This window comes from Myotis brandtii, unplaced genomic scaffold (assembly GCF_000412655.1).
Source record: "Myotis brandtii unplaced genomic scaffold, ASM41265v1 scaffold670, whole genome shotgun sequence".
NCBI classification, from domain to species: domain Eukaryota; kingdom Metazoa; phylum Chordata; class Mammalia; order Chiroptera; family Vespertilionidae; genus Myotis; species Myotis brandtii.
Window position 1 is genome coordinate 745,257 of NW_005370611.1, and position 13,851 is coordinate 759,107.

Consider the following 13,851-nt stretch of genomic DNA (forward strand, 5'->3'; position numbering starts at 1 on the left):
TATGCAAATTAGCCGCCATCTTTGTTGGTGGTTAACTGCCATCTTGGCTGGCAGTTAATTTGCATATCGCCCTGATTAGCCAATGGGAAGGGTAGCGGTTGTACGCTAATTACCATGTTTCTCTTTTATTAGATAGGATTACTAGTGTACTTGAATGTAGGCCTATCATTTTATTGTCTTGTTTGTACCTTTTTCATTTCTGTTTCTGCTTCCCTGCCATCTTTTGGGTTATTTGAACACTTTAGAGTTCCAGTTTAAAATAGGTTGCATTTTTTAGTATATATTTTGTACAGTATGTTTTACTATAGGGGTTACAATAGACATACTTAACTTTTTCACAGTGTACTTAGAGCTAATATTTAACACTTTTTGTGCAATATAGAAATAGCACACTGGCCAGGGCTGAGTTTATTCTTGTGTATGGTGTAAGTTGGTGGTCTAGTTTGTTTTCTTTTCTTTTTTTTTTTGCATGTATCTGTCCAATTTTCCCAACACTATTGAAGAGACTGTCTTGACTCCATTGTATGTTCTTGCCTCTTTGTCAAATACTAATTGAGTGTAATGGTTTGGGTCAATTTCTGGGGTCTCTCTTCTGTTCCATTGATCTATTATGCCTGTTCTTCTGCCAGTACCTGGCTGTTTGGATTACGGTGGCTTCGTAGTATAACTTTATATCTGGTATTGTTATACCTCCAACTTTGTTCTTCTTTCTCAAGATTGCTGCAGATATTTGGGGTCTTTTTTTTGAGTCCATATTTGTTTTGTTTTAGATCTGTGAAATATGCTGTTGCCTTATTTATCTTATTATTTTTAGCAGCTAGCCATTGTCTGACATACAGGTAATCAGTATACATTCTTGACTGGATTGTACATAGTTCAGTATCATGGTACGCAGATATTCTGATATATAAATGCTATTATGTACTGGGACTTGGTTAATTATTATTATTACTAGAGGCTTGGTGCACGGGATTCGTGTACTGGTTGTGGGGCGTGAGCTGCAGGGATCTGCTCATTGTGGGAGCGCCACTAGTCCCGGTCAGCCGAGTGGCTATGAACCCGCTCCTGCTGTGGTAGCAGCTGCTCATCCCGGTCAATTGAGTGGCGCTCCCACCATGGGAGTGTACTGACCACCAGGGGGCAGCTCCTGGGGTGAGCGTCTGCCCCCTGATGTTCAGTGCGTGTCATAGCGACTGGTTGACTGGTCGTTCTGGTCGTTCTGCCATTCAGTCGCTGGGCTTTTATTATATAGGATTTAAAAATATTTTTATTGATTTTAGAGTGGAAGAGAGAGAGAGAAATACATCAGTGATGAGAGAGAATCATTGATCAGTTGCCTCCTCCACGCCCCACATTGGGGATTGAGCTGGCAACCTAGGCATGTGCCCTGACCGAGAATTGAACCGTGACCTCCTGGTTCATAGGTCGATGCTCAACCATTGAGCCACGCTGGCTGAGTAGTTAATTATTAAATGTAGTACAAAAACTTTGGGAAGCAAAAAAAAAAAGCTTCTGGAGACAATTTCACAAAAGAAAAATACATCTGATGTTTTCTATTAGTGGTATGCACAAGCAGACAATTATTGTCCTGGTGTTGTTTATATTGGGTTTGGTTTGGCTGCTGTTCACTTGCTTTAGTTTAGATGGTACATATTTTGAGATTCAAGTTCAGAATTAGTTGAGAGAAATAAGAATTGTGCTGTTTAGATATAGAACGGTGGTATATCCTAAAGTCTTGTGGGTGGAGAGGGGAGTGGTTTTGTTGATTGTAACTCTACTGTTCATTTTAAGTCTTGGTAAATAGATTCCTGTGGTCAAGTTTTATAGAACAGCTTTTTCCCCCTTGGACATTTTACCCTTTTGTGTATTTCTTTGCATGGGAGTAGATGTTAATGCTGTTTCTGTGATCTTAGACACTAGTTTTTTCCCAAAAGGCTGATAATTTGAATAATTAGAGGGGTAATATATTTTAAAATTTTGTTTATTTTATTTATTTATCTATTTATTTATTTTTTTAAATATATTTTATTGATTTTCTACAGAGAGGAAAGGAGAGAGATAGAGAGTTAGAAACATCGATGAGAGAGAAACATCGATCAGCTGCCTCCTGCACATCTCCCACCGGGGATGTGCTCGCAACCCAGGTACATGCCCTTGACCGGAATCGAACCTGGGACCTTTCAGTCCGCAGGCCGACGCTCTATCCACTGAGCCAAACCGGTTTCGGCTTAAAATTTTAATTAAACTTATTGGGGTGACATGGGTTATTAGCATTATATAAGTTTCCAGTGTACAATTCTAAATTATATTATCTCTATATTGAATTGTGTGCTCACCATCCAAAGTGTAGTCTCATTCTGTCACCTTTACCCTCTTCAACTTCCCTGCACCCCCTTCTCTGGTAAACACTATACTGTTGTCTATGAGTTTGTTTTGTATGTTTGTTTGTTGTTTTCTATCCCACATATGAGTGAAATCATCCTATCTAATAATAGACAAACGTGGTAATTGACCGTACCTTCGCTACGCCTCCCATGGGCTAATCGGCGAGATATGCAAATTAACTGCCATCTTTGTTGGCGGTTAATTTGCATACATAGGCTCAAGCGGCAGAGCGAAGGCTTGAAGGCGGCTCCCGCCAGAGCAGCGAAGGCTTGAAGGCGGCTCCGGCCAGAGCGAAGGCCTGGGTCCTGGGTGCTGGAGGAAAACCGGTGCCGGCAGCCAGGGGAAGGGAAGGCCTATTGCATGAATCTTTTAGTGCAACAGGCCTCTAAAATATATATATATATATGTGTGTGTGTGTGTATATGTATATGTATATGTATATGTATGTGTGTATGTATATATATATGTATATATAGTTCTTTTCCATCTGACTTATTTCACTGAGCATGATACTCTCAGGATCCATCCATGGCAGTATTTCATCCTATGTATGGCTGAATTAGTGGCCCAGTGCATGAAATTCGTACACTTGGCGGGGGAGGGGTGTCCCTAAGCCCGGCCTGCGCCCTCTCACAGTCCAGAATCCCTCAGAGGATGTCTGCCTGCTGGTGGGATTAGGCCTAAGCTGGCAGTCAGATATCCCTCTCGCAGTCTGGGACCCCTCGTTCCTTACCTCCTGCCTGCAGCAGAGGCAGGAGAGTCTCCCGCCACCGCCTCTGCGCTGGCCAGCCGCGACCCCAGCTTCTGGCTGAGCGATGCTCCCCCTGTGGGAGATCACTGACCACCCTGGAGTCAGTGTGCATCATAGTGACTGGTTGTTCTGCCGTTCGGTCTATTTGCATCTTAGGGTTTTATTACATAGGGTAGGATAATATTCCATAGTATATATGTACCACCACATCATCTTCATCCAATTATCCATCAAAAGACACTTAGGTTGTTTCTATGTCTTGGCTACTGTGAATAATGTAATGAACATGGTAGTGCAGATATCTCTTCAATAGCCTGTGTTCATTTCCTTTGGACACAGACCCAAGAGTGGAGTTGCTGGATCATATAGTGCTTCTTCAATCATTTTTTTTCTTGGTAGATACACAGAAGAGGAATTACTGGGCCATATGGTAGCTTTATCATTAAATTTTTGAGGAACCTTTATACCGTTTTCCATAGTAGCTGCACCAGTTGACATTCCCACCAGCAGTGTATGAGGGTTCTTTTTATCCACATCATCTCCAGCACTTGTTATTTCTTGTTTTACTGATTATAGCCATCCTAACAGATGTGAGGTGATGTCTCATTGTGGTTTTGATTTGCATTTCCCTTAGAGCTAGTGAAGTTGAACATCTTTTCGTATATCTGTTGACCATTGGTATGTCTTGGGAAAAGCATCTGATCAGATTCTCTGTCCATTTTTTAATAGGATTGTTTGTATACTTGCTGAGTTGTAGGAGTTCTTATACATTTTGTTTTATTTATTTATTTATTTATTCATTTATTTATTTATTTCTCACCTGAGGAGTGAGGATATTTTTTGCATTGACTTTTATTTTTTTAAATATATTTTATTGATTTTTTACAGAGAGGAAGGGAGAGGAATAGAGAGTTAGAAACATCGATGAGAGAGAAACATTGATCAGCTGCCTCCTACACACTCACTACTGGGGATGTTCCTGCAACCAAGGTACATGCCCCTGACCGGGATCGAACCTGGGACCCTTCAGTCCGCAGGCCGACGCTCTATCCACTGAGCCAAACCGGTTAGGGCTGCATTGACTTTTAGAGAGTGGAAGGGGAGAAGGAGAGAGAGTAGGAGTTCTTTATATATTTGGCTATTAGCCCCATTTCAGAGTTATTATTTACAGATATCTTCTGCCATTTGGTTGGTTGCCTTTTTGTTTTGTTCATGGTTTCTTTTGCTGTACAGAGCTTTTTAGTTTGATGTAGTCCTATTCATTTATTTTTGCTTTTGCCTCGCTTGCCTTTGGGGTCAGGTTCACAAAAGCCTCTCTTATGCCAACGTCTGTAGATTTAGTACCTATGTTTTCTTCTAGGGATTTTATTGTTTTAGGTCTTATATTTAACTCTTTAATCCCTTTTGAGTGTGGTGTCAAATAGCAGTCTACTTTCATTCTTTTGCACGTGGCTTTCCAGTTTTTCCAACACCATTTGTTGCAGAGGCTTTTCTTTCTCCATTGCATGTTTTTGGCTCATTTGTTGAAAATTGATTGCCCTTATATATGTGGGCTAATTTCTAGGCTCCCAGTTACTTTCTATTGGTCTGTGTGTCTGTTTTGCTGCCAGTACCATACTATTTTGATTATTGTAGCTTTGTAGTATAATTTGAAACCAGGAAGTGTGATAACTGGCGTTGTTCTTTTTTTCTCAGGATTGCTTTGGCTGTTTGGGCTCTTTTGTGGTTCCATACAAATTTGATGAATTTTTTTCTATTTCTTTGAAAAATGCCTTTGGGATGGCATTAAATCTGTATAGAGCATTAGGTAACAATAGCCATTTAACTATGTTGATTCTTCCAATCCATGAACAAGGAATGTCTTTCCATTTCTTTGTGTCTTCATCAATTTCTTTCAACAACATCTTGTATTTTTCAGTGTATAGATCCTTCTCTTCCTGTGTTGTTTATTTCTAGTTATTTATCCTTTTGTTGCAATTGCAAATGGAATTGTTTTCTTCATTTCTTTTTCTGATATTTCGCTGTTAACACATAGGAACACAAGGGATTTTTTGTACATTGATTTTTGTATCCTGCAACTTAGCTTTGTTTATTGTTTCTGGTAGTCTTGGTGTTTTATATATTGTATCATGTCATCTGCAAAAAGTGACAATTTTACTGCTTTATTCCAATTTGAATGCTTTTTTATTTCTTCCTCTTGCCCGATTGCTCTGACTAGGATTTCTGTACTGTGTGAACAACAGTGGTGAGAGTATCCTTTTTTTGTTCCTGATCTTAGAGGCAAAGCTTTCAGATTTAAGGTGAGATTTTTGGGAGAATTAGGAGGCCTTCCTGCTTGTCTTTTTATCACCCTTGTCCTACACCAATATACATAGGTACTCATTTCATCCATCAGCAAGTTCTTTCAGCTCTGCTTTCAAAATAGCCTTAAATCTGATCACTTCTTCCACCACCACTGCTAACTACTCCAGTCTAAGCTGCTTCCATCTGTTATCTGGAATATAGTAATATCCTCTCCTTTGTTGTCTTGCTTCCATTAATACCCTCTCCCAATCAGTTCTCCACACAGTAGCCAAAAAGATCTTTAAAAAATGTGAATCAGATCATGTCTGTATTAGAAAACCACTCTAGTTTATAGTGTCAAATAATCTACCCTCTAACTGGTGTTAGTTTCTGAACTAATTTTAACTTGAAGATAGTCATTGTGTTTCTTACCTTTTTCCAGGAGGAATAGCACAATATGCTGGGCTCTGGATTTAAAGCTGAGCGTTTACGAGTCAATTTGAGATTAGTCATAAACCGTCTTAAACTATTGGAGAAAAAAAAAAGTGAGTAATGCACGATTGCCTTATATTTTTCTCTTCCAAAATACATCACTGGGTCCTAGTATCCCAATATTGGCTCTTTCAGCTAAGTACTATGAACTTTTAGGGATCCTTTGTCCTTTAAATTTTGGGTACATCTGGTTAGATTGAATCTCTTTGTTGCAGGGACATACTCTGTTGCTATGGAATAGGTAACATGACTCCTGAAATTTCTGGGTACACAAACAATATTCTCACCTAGACAAAGTAGCAAATTCTAGACTAGATTTGCTAAGGGAGTGAGCTAGGACATAGTAGAAACATCCACTTGTCTTTGTTGGGGTTGAGGTCTGCCTGCAGGCCAAAGCCCAGTGCACTACTGCTGTGTGAGTAGAGTGGGATTTGTGCCTTAGCGGAACTGGCCCAGAAAGCAAGGAAAGAGATTGCTGACTATCTGGCTGCTGGGAAAGATGAACGAGCTCGAATCCGAGTGGAACACATTATACGGGAAGACTACCTCGTGGAAGCCATGGAGATCCTGGAGTTGTATTGTGACCTGCTGCTGGCCCGGTTTGGCCTTATTCAGTCTATGAAGTAAGCTTTTTTGGTCTTTTTATTTATTTTTTTCTTTTCCCTTTATTGATGTATAATTGATATAGAAAAACTGCACATAATTAATATACAGTTTGATTAATTCAGACACATGCATATATCTGTATACAAATGCCACAATCAAGGCAATAAACATCACCTTTAAAAGTTTCCTTGTATCCCCGCACCCCTCCCTTCCTTTTTTTTTTATTTTTTGGTAAGAACACAACATGAGCTGTACCCTCTTAACAAAATTTTTAAGCACACAATACAGTATTGTTAATTATAGGCACAGTTGTTGTTCAACAGATTTCTAGAACTTACTCATCTTGTATAACCTTAATGAATAAGACATTCTGATCAAAGACCTAAATATAATCACCTCTGGAATTTGAGAAAGAAGTAATATTGGCCTTCTTATGTAGGGGTGAGCACTAAGGGACTGTTTCACATACCCAAGGACCTTTTTCCTATTACTCCCTTGAAGCCTGATCTCAGCATAGAGACAGCTGTTGAGATGGCTGAACCATTTCCTGACTTGGTGACCTTCGGTGCATCATTTAGTTTTGAATTTTCCCAGGAGTAAAATAGGGTGATGAAAATGGCTAGAAGTTCAGAGTTATTGAAAAGTTAAAGAGATTTGTGAAATAGCTTTAGAGGCTATATCACTATATTTCATACAAATGTTAGGGTGGTTGGTTGGTTTTAAAGAATGTTAAATTTTATTAATTTTCTTAATTAGGGAGCTAGATTCTGGTCTGGCTGAATCTGTGTCTACACTTATCTGGGCTGCTCCTCGACTCCAGTCAGAAGTGGCTGAATTGAAAATAGTGAGTACAACCAGTTTCAGTGATATCTGTCGTTTTTCAGATTATTAGAAATATTGGTTAACATAAGTCATTTCTGCTCATGTGACCAAGTATTTTGTACCCTTCTCATGCTGCCTTTGACAAGGACTTTATAAAGTGTCCTTGTGTTTCTTCTTCCTTTTTAGGCCTTATATCATAGAAGAGTGTTTTGCAAACTTGAATAATTTTTTTTAAGGAGCAAAGTTTCATGTACCCTCAGTTTTGTCTTAAATTATTTTTATTGTGATATGTTAACTTTAAAAAGGCCTTTCAAAGTGAGAGGCAATAAGCATTTATTTGAGATCAATAAGAATAGTTATTGGGGATTCACTGATTCAGGCAGAAGTCCATATAGTGTTTCTATTAGGAGACAAAGTCAGTGGATATATATGAGAAGGAAGGGCAACACTAGAAGGAAGGCATTTCTATTGGTGCAGATAACAATGCTGTTAATTCTAAATAATGTTTTTAATTCTCATTTCAGTAGTGCATCAGTCCAGTAGTCATAATAACTGCTTTCTTGTTATCTTGGCAAACAGTTCTTTGGGACACATTGTTGCCCTAGGCCAGTGATGGCGAACCATTTGAGCTTGGTGTGTTAGCATTTTGAAAAAACCTAACTTAACTCTGGTGCCGTGTCACATATAGAAATTTTTTGATATTTGCAACCATAGTAAAACAAAGATTTATATTTTTGATATTTATTTTATATATTTAAGTGCCATTTAACAAAGAAAAATCAACCAAAATGAGTTCGCGTGTCACCTCTGACACGCGTGTTATAGGTTTGCCATCACTGCCCTAGGCCCAGCCCAAAGGTTATTTTGCCCTGTTTTAACATTGCAAAGATTTGAGGCATAAACGTGCAAAGCAGTTTCCCTAGCATGGGAGCTCTGGTTCCATTTTAAAGTGGTGCCATTAATTTTTTATTTTTTGACAAATGTTATTTAAGTATATACAAATAGAAAAGTTCTTACGCAATTGTAAACCAGTAAAGTTAAAACAACATTAATTTTATTTTAGATGTTTTGCTTCATTCATTCATTTCACAAATATTTATTGAGCAGATGTTATGTGCTAAGTGGACACTGAGGGTATAATGGTGTGCAAAATAGGATACCAGCCCTACACTTGTAGCTTTGAGTCTAGCAGATGAGACAGACATTAACTAAAAACCTGCCTGCCACAACATGGATATGGTACTGACTCAATTGAAAACAGTTAAGTTATTTTTCTCCTTATTTTCTTTCTGCATCTTTGTGTACTTGTTTTATCTTCTCTAAGATTGTCTCAGTCTTTTCTACCAACCCATGTCCTTCTCTTATTTTATTTTTTAAGAGCTCTTTTTAATTCTCTGAATATTTTTTATAGTCTGTTGTTTTTGTTTCATGGCTACAATGTCTTCTTAACTAACTCTCTGAGAATATTATAGTTTATTTATTTATTTTTTTGTGAATCCTCACCTGAGGATATTTTTTTCATTGCTTTTTCAGAGAGAGTGGGAGGGAAGGGGGAGAGAGAGGAAACAACCATCGATGTGAGAGAGACACATTGATGGTTGCCTTCCCGCATGTGAACCTGCAGCCCAGATAGGTGCCCTTGACCAGGAATCGAACCTACAACCCTTCTGTACGTAGGCCGACGCTCTAACCCAGGGGTCCTCAAACTTTTTAAACAGGGGGCCAGTTCACTGTCCCTCAGACCGTTGGAGGGCCGGACTATAGTTTAAAAAAAAACTATGAACAAATTCCTATGCACACTGCACATAATCTTATTTTGAAGTAAAAAAACAAATGTTTTCGGCGGGCCGCAGTTTGAGGACCCCCTGCTCTAACCATTGAGAAGCACTGGCCAGGGTTTATAGTTTCTTTTAATCTTTTGTTTCTGTAATGTTTGTTTTCTTTCTGTTTCTTAGATTTAGACTGTTTTATAGTAGAGGCTTTTCTTAGTTTTGATAACTCTTGGCTGTTGGTTTATATTTATGAGTAAGACAATTTATTATTTAAAATGTTTTTTATTGATTTCAGAGAGGAAGGGAGAGGGAGAGAGAGATAGAAACTTCAGTGATGAGAGAGAATCATTGATCAGCTGCCTCCTGCATGCCCCAAACTGGGATTGAGCCCACAACCCGGGCATGTGCCCTGACTGGGAATCGAACCATGACCTCCTGGTTCATAGTTCGATGTTCAACCACTGAGCCATGCCGGCTGGGCAAGTAAGACACTTTTAAAAAGCAAATTGGAACCTCTTGTATGCTTGGGTGGGGCTTACTGCCAGATGCCTTCATTGTTGAATGATCTGACTAAGCCCTTTCTTGAGGGAACTCCAGACTGTCAAGAACTAGTTTTCTTTCCTTGGGTTGGTCATTTTCCTTAGAGAGGAATCCTACACCTGGAAGGTATAAGCTGGCTGTCAGCATTTCTGAGAGCCCAGGAGAGAAGGAAGCCAAAGGTCTCATTCTTCTCTTATAGAAGACGTACACTTAATTCTTCTGTGGTCAGTAAGTATCTCTGCTCCCTGCTGTGCTTGGAGTCCAGAGTCCCTTTAGTTTAACCTCCCCAGAGAGTAAACCTGTATTCTGATACAATAGGGAAAATATCTATACAGTTTTGTTTTGTTTTTAATTTCACTTATTGGGTGATATTGGTTAATAAATTATATAGGTTTCAGATATACAATTGTATAATATACCATCTGATATCTTGTAATTGTGTGTTTATCACCCGAAGGCAAGTCATCTCCCCTCACCATTTACCCCCCCTTTACCTTCCTCTACCTCCTCTCCTCTACCCCTCTGCCCCTTCCCTCTGGCAATTACCATTCTGTTGTCTGTGTCCATGAGTCTTTCTTTTTTAATTTTTTTTAACTGAAGCCCTTCCCCCTTCTCACCCAACCTCCAGCCCCTTCCCCTATGACAGCTGTCAGTGACAACTGCTTCTTACAGTTTTAACCTCATTTTTAGCCTCTCCTATACTTCTCCTTTATATTAAGACTAGAGGCCTGGTGCACGAATTCATGCACCAGTGGGGTCCCTCCACCTGGCCTGCAAGATCAGGCCAAAACCGACTCTTCAACATCCCCCGAAGGGTCTCGGATTGCGAGAGCCTGCAGGCCAGGCCGAGGGACCCCCACCGTTGCATGATTGGGGCTGGGGAGGGACGTGGGAGGTTGGCCAGCCGGGAAGGGACTGCAGGAAGGTTCCGGGGCATGTCAGTCCCAATCGGCCAGACCCCAGCAGCAAGCTCACCTACCGGTCAGAGTGTCTGGCCCCTGGTGGTCAGTGCACATCATAGCGACTGGTCGATTGTCTGTCCCCTGGTGATCAGTGCACGTCATAGTGACTGTTTGCCCCATGGTGGTCAGTACACATCATAGCGAGCGGTTGAGAGGCCTTAGCATATCATTAGCATATTACACTTTGATTGGTTGAACGGGCGACCAGATGACTGGACACTTAGCATATTAGGCTTTTATTATATAGGACTAGGGGCCCAATGCATGAAATTTGTGCAAGAGTAGGCCGTCCTTCCCCTGGCTGCTGGCACCGGCTTCCCTCTGGCACCCAGGACCCGGGCTTCCCTCAGGCCCTGGCTTCGTCCGGAATGATGTCTAGTCTAATTAGCATATTACCCTTTTATTATTATAGATTCATTCCAAATGAAACAAAGATTTACATTTCTTTAAAAGAATGAAACCATACAAACTTGAATAAAACTAGGTAGATTAAGAAAATAATGTCATAACTAAATATGCCACAAAACCCAAAAGCTATAAATGAAGAATGATAAATTAAGCAAATATTTTAAAATTCTACATTAATATAAAGCAAAACAAAAATCATCAAAAGACAAATGACAAACTGATAAGTACCAGGTACCCGTGAAAGTCTACATATTGGACAGTGAGTGCTCCCTCAGTGAGCTCGCAGGTGTTGGGACCACTCTGGTCCAATGCCACTGTCATCTCCTCCTTGAACTGTGTAGTAACTTCTTGAATGTTCTTCCTATATCTGCTTTGGTTTTCTTTACTCTGTTCCCCATTACATCAGGACAACTGAGGGTTCTTTTCAAAACACTGATCTGATCCTGTCACGACACCTTATTTTAAAGCCCTTTGGTATCTTTCTGTTGCGCTTGTGATAGAAACAAAACTTTTTATATGGCCTACATGGCCCTGCATTGTCTGGCCCCCACTTGCTTTTCTCGGTTCCTACCACATTCCTCCCTCAGGCTCTGCACTAGACTTATTCTGGCTTGAGGATTGATTGGCCCTGTTTTTCCACCAGAGGCCTTTACACATGTTTTCTTTTTTTGTAATACCCTTCCTTCCCTCATTTAGTTAAATGTCTTCTGGAAGTCGTACCTGATTTTTCTTTTATTAAAATTAAATTTATTAAAGCGACATTGATTAGTAAGTAACATTATGAGTTTCAAATGTACAATTCTATAATTCATCATCTGTATATTGTATTGTGTGCCCACTACCCAGTTACCTTTTTTTAAAATATATATATATATATATCAGATCTTATTCTGTTCTCATAGTATGGTATACTTTCCCTTGGTAGCACTTTTCACAGCTGCATTTGTGCCTTTATCTGTGTGATTGAGTAATGACTGTTTTCCCTGAGAACTATAAGATTCTCTAAGAGTAGGAACAGTGTCTGGTGTTGTTCATCATTATTTATAGTGTATATCGTAATGCTTACTCTAGAGTTCCGCATATAGTTGCAGCTCATTGGATGGATACATAAACAATACCAAGTTAATTAGTATGTACCCCTTAAGGTTTTATAGACCCCAGTTTTTTGAATATCCTGTAATAGAAGCCTGTTTACTGTTGATAGGAGAAAGCTTGAAGCAGTCTATAGGAATGGTTTCCACTTTTATTTACTGTTCTTTTTTCTCTGTAGGTTGCTGATCAGTTGTGTGCCAAGTATAGCAAGGAATATGGCAAGTTATGTAGGACCAACCAGATTGGAACTGTGAATGACAGGGTAAGGAACAGACTTGTTAAACATGAAGCAATGGGCAAGGTGGGGGCAGGTTAATTTATTGCCTGCAGTGATCTAGTGGTTACCACTATATGGTAGAGTTCATCTAGGGTTCCACATTTCATAGAGTGGGAGGAAGGCTTTCTGGTTGGCAGTGCAGTCCACTCCTTACCTTGGCCCTACACCTCTGACTTGTGAGGCTGTTGTTCTGTGTCATATCTTATTTGCCCTCTGTTCTTCGTGCCCTTTATAATTTGCGGAGGTAGAAATGAGGTTGGGAGAAGGGTGGAAGAATTCAAATGTGAAGGCAGCAGTATCAGTCTTTTACCAATCATCAAAAGACAAATGACAAACTGATAAGTACCAGGTACCCGTGAAAGTCTACATATTGGACAGTGAGTGCTCCCTCAGTTATATAACCAGAAAATGTGAGAGAGACTTGGGTCTTGTAATGTATTTTGTGACTGGAAAAAATCATTTAACTGTCTGAACCCTTTTTTTTTGTTTTGTTTTTGCCTCAGTTTACCTATAAAATGAGAGGAACAAAATGTAAAAGTGAGACAGGTTAGACTTGGGCTGGTTGGTATAGATGCATCTTAACCCTGGGTCTTTTAATTACAGCTAATGCACAAACTGAGTGTGGAAGCTCCGCCCAAAATCCTGGTGGAGAGATACCTGATTGAAATTGCCAAGAACTACAATGTGCCCTATGAGCCTGACTCTGTGGTCATGGTGAGTTTAGAGTCTTTCAGAGTACTCAGAAAAGTGAGTCTCTAGATAGCACTTTCTTTAACCGTATTCCTTGCACTGCAGTTTGTGTGTGAAGGTTTAAACCTTTGCCCAGTTAGTGCCTTTTTGGGTAAAAATTGTGCCTACATATCTCATATGGATCAGATGAAAAGAATACCTGAAAGCACTTTGAAAAGGTACAAACCTTGATGCTTATTAGATAGCTGTGATGTGCCAGACAATGCACAGAAAGCTGTTAATACAGAGATATATAAAAACAAGGTCTCTGTCCTAAAGAGACTGGCGGTGTAAGGAGGGTAAAGATGCCAAAAATTATCATCCAGCAGTTAAGGTCAATGGCATTTAGCAGATGCTTTTTTTTTTAAATTAAATCTTTATTGTTCAGATTATTACAGTTGTTCCTCTTCTTTTGTTTCTCTTTTTTTCCCCCGTAGCTCTCCTCCACCCAGTTCCCACCCCACCCTTAGCAGATGCTTTGATATGCTGCTGAGATAACCACCACCCCACATTTTCAGAACAGAAGATGTAATCCCCCAGCTCTTGAGAGTATTGGTCACTGGTGTCTCACACAAAGCTGAGTATCCCTCCAGCAGTGGCCCCTTACCCAGTCTTTCCTGGGGGCAGTATTCAGTAACTGGTCAGTGCAGGGATTTAAAGACACTTCCCTCTGCCCTGGCTGATCTGGTTCAGTGGGTAGAGCATCAGCTTGGTCCCGAGTTTGATTCTAGT

General features: G+C 39.9%; 1 protein-coding gene across 7 annotated transcripts in view; it reads left to right on the forward strand.

Moving 5' to 3' along the window:
- IST1 (increased sodium tolerance 1 homolog (yeast)) overlaps positions 1–13,851 on the forward strand; it is a 29,285-nt gene that overhangs the window by 10,072 nt on the left and 5,362 nt on the right. For 5 of the 7 annotated variants that reach the window (XM_005881180.2, XM_005881179.2, XM_005881176.2 and 2 more), the window contains exons 2-6: positions 5,862–5,964; positions 6,354–6,534; positions 7,274–7,361; positions 12,292–12,375; positions 12,994–13,104. In XM_005881180.2, coding sequence (XP_005881242.1) covers positions 5,877–5,964; positions 6,354–6,534; positions 7,274–7,361; positions 12,292–12,375; positions 12,994–13,104 — 552 coding nt within the window. In that variant the 5' untranslated portion in view covers positions 5,862–5,876. Of the gene's footprint in view, positions 1–5,861; positions 5,969–6,353; positions 6,535–7,273; positions 7,362–9,755; positions 9,880–12,291; positions 12,376–12,993; positions 13,105–13,851 lie in introns of those variants that run through there. The other 2 variants (XM_014529163.1, XM_005881181.2) reach the window with 2 other exon arrangements.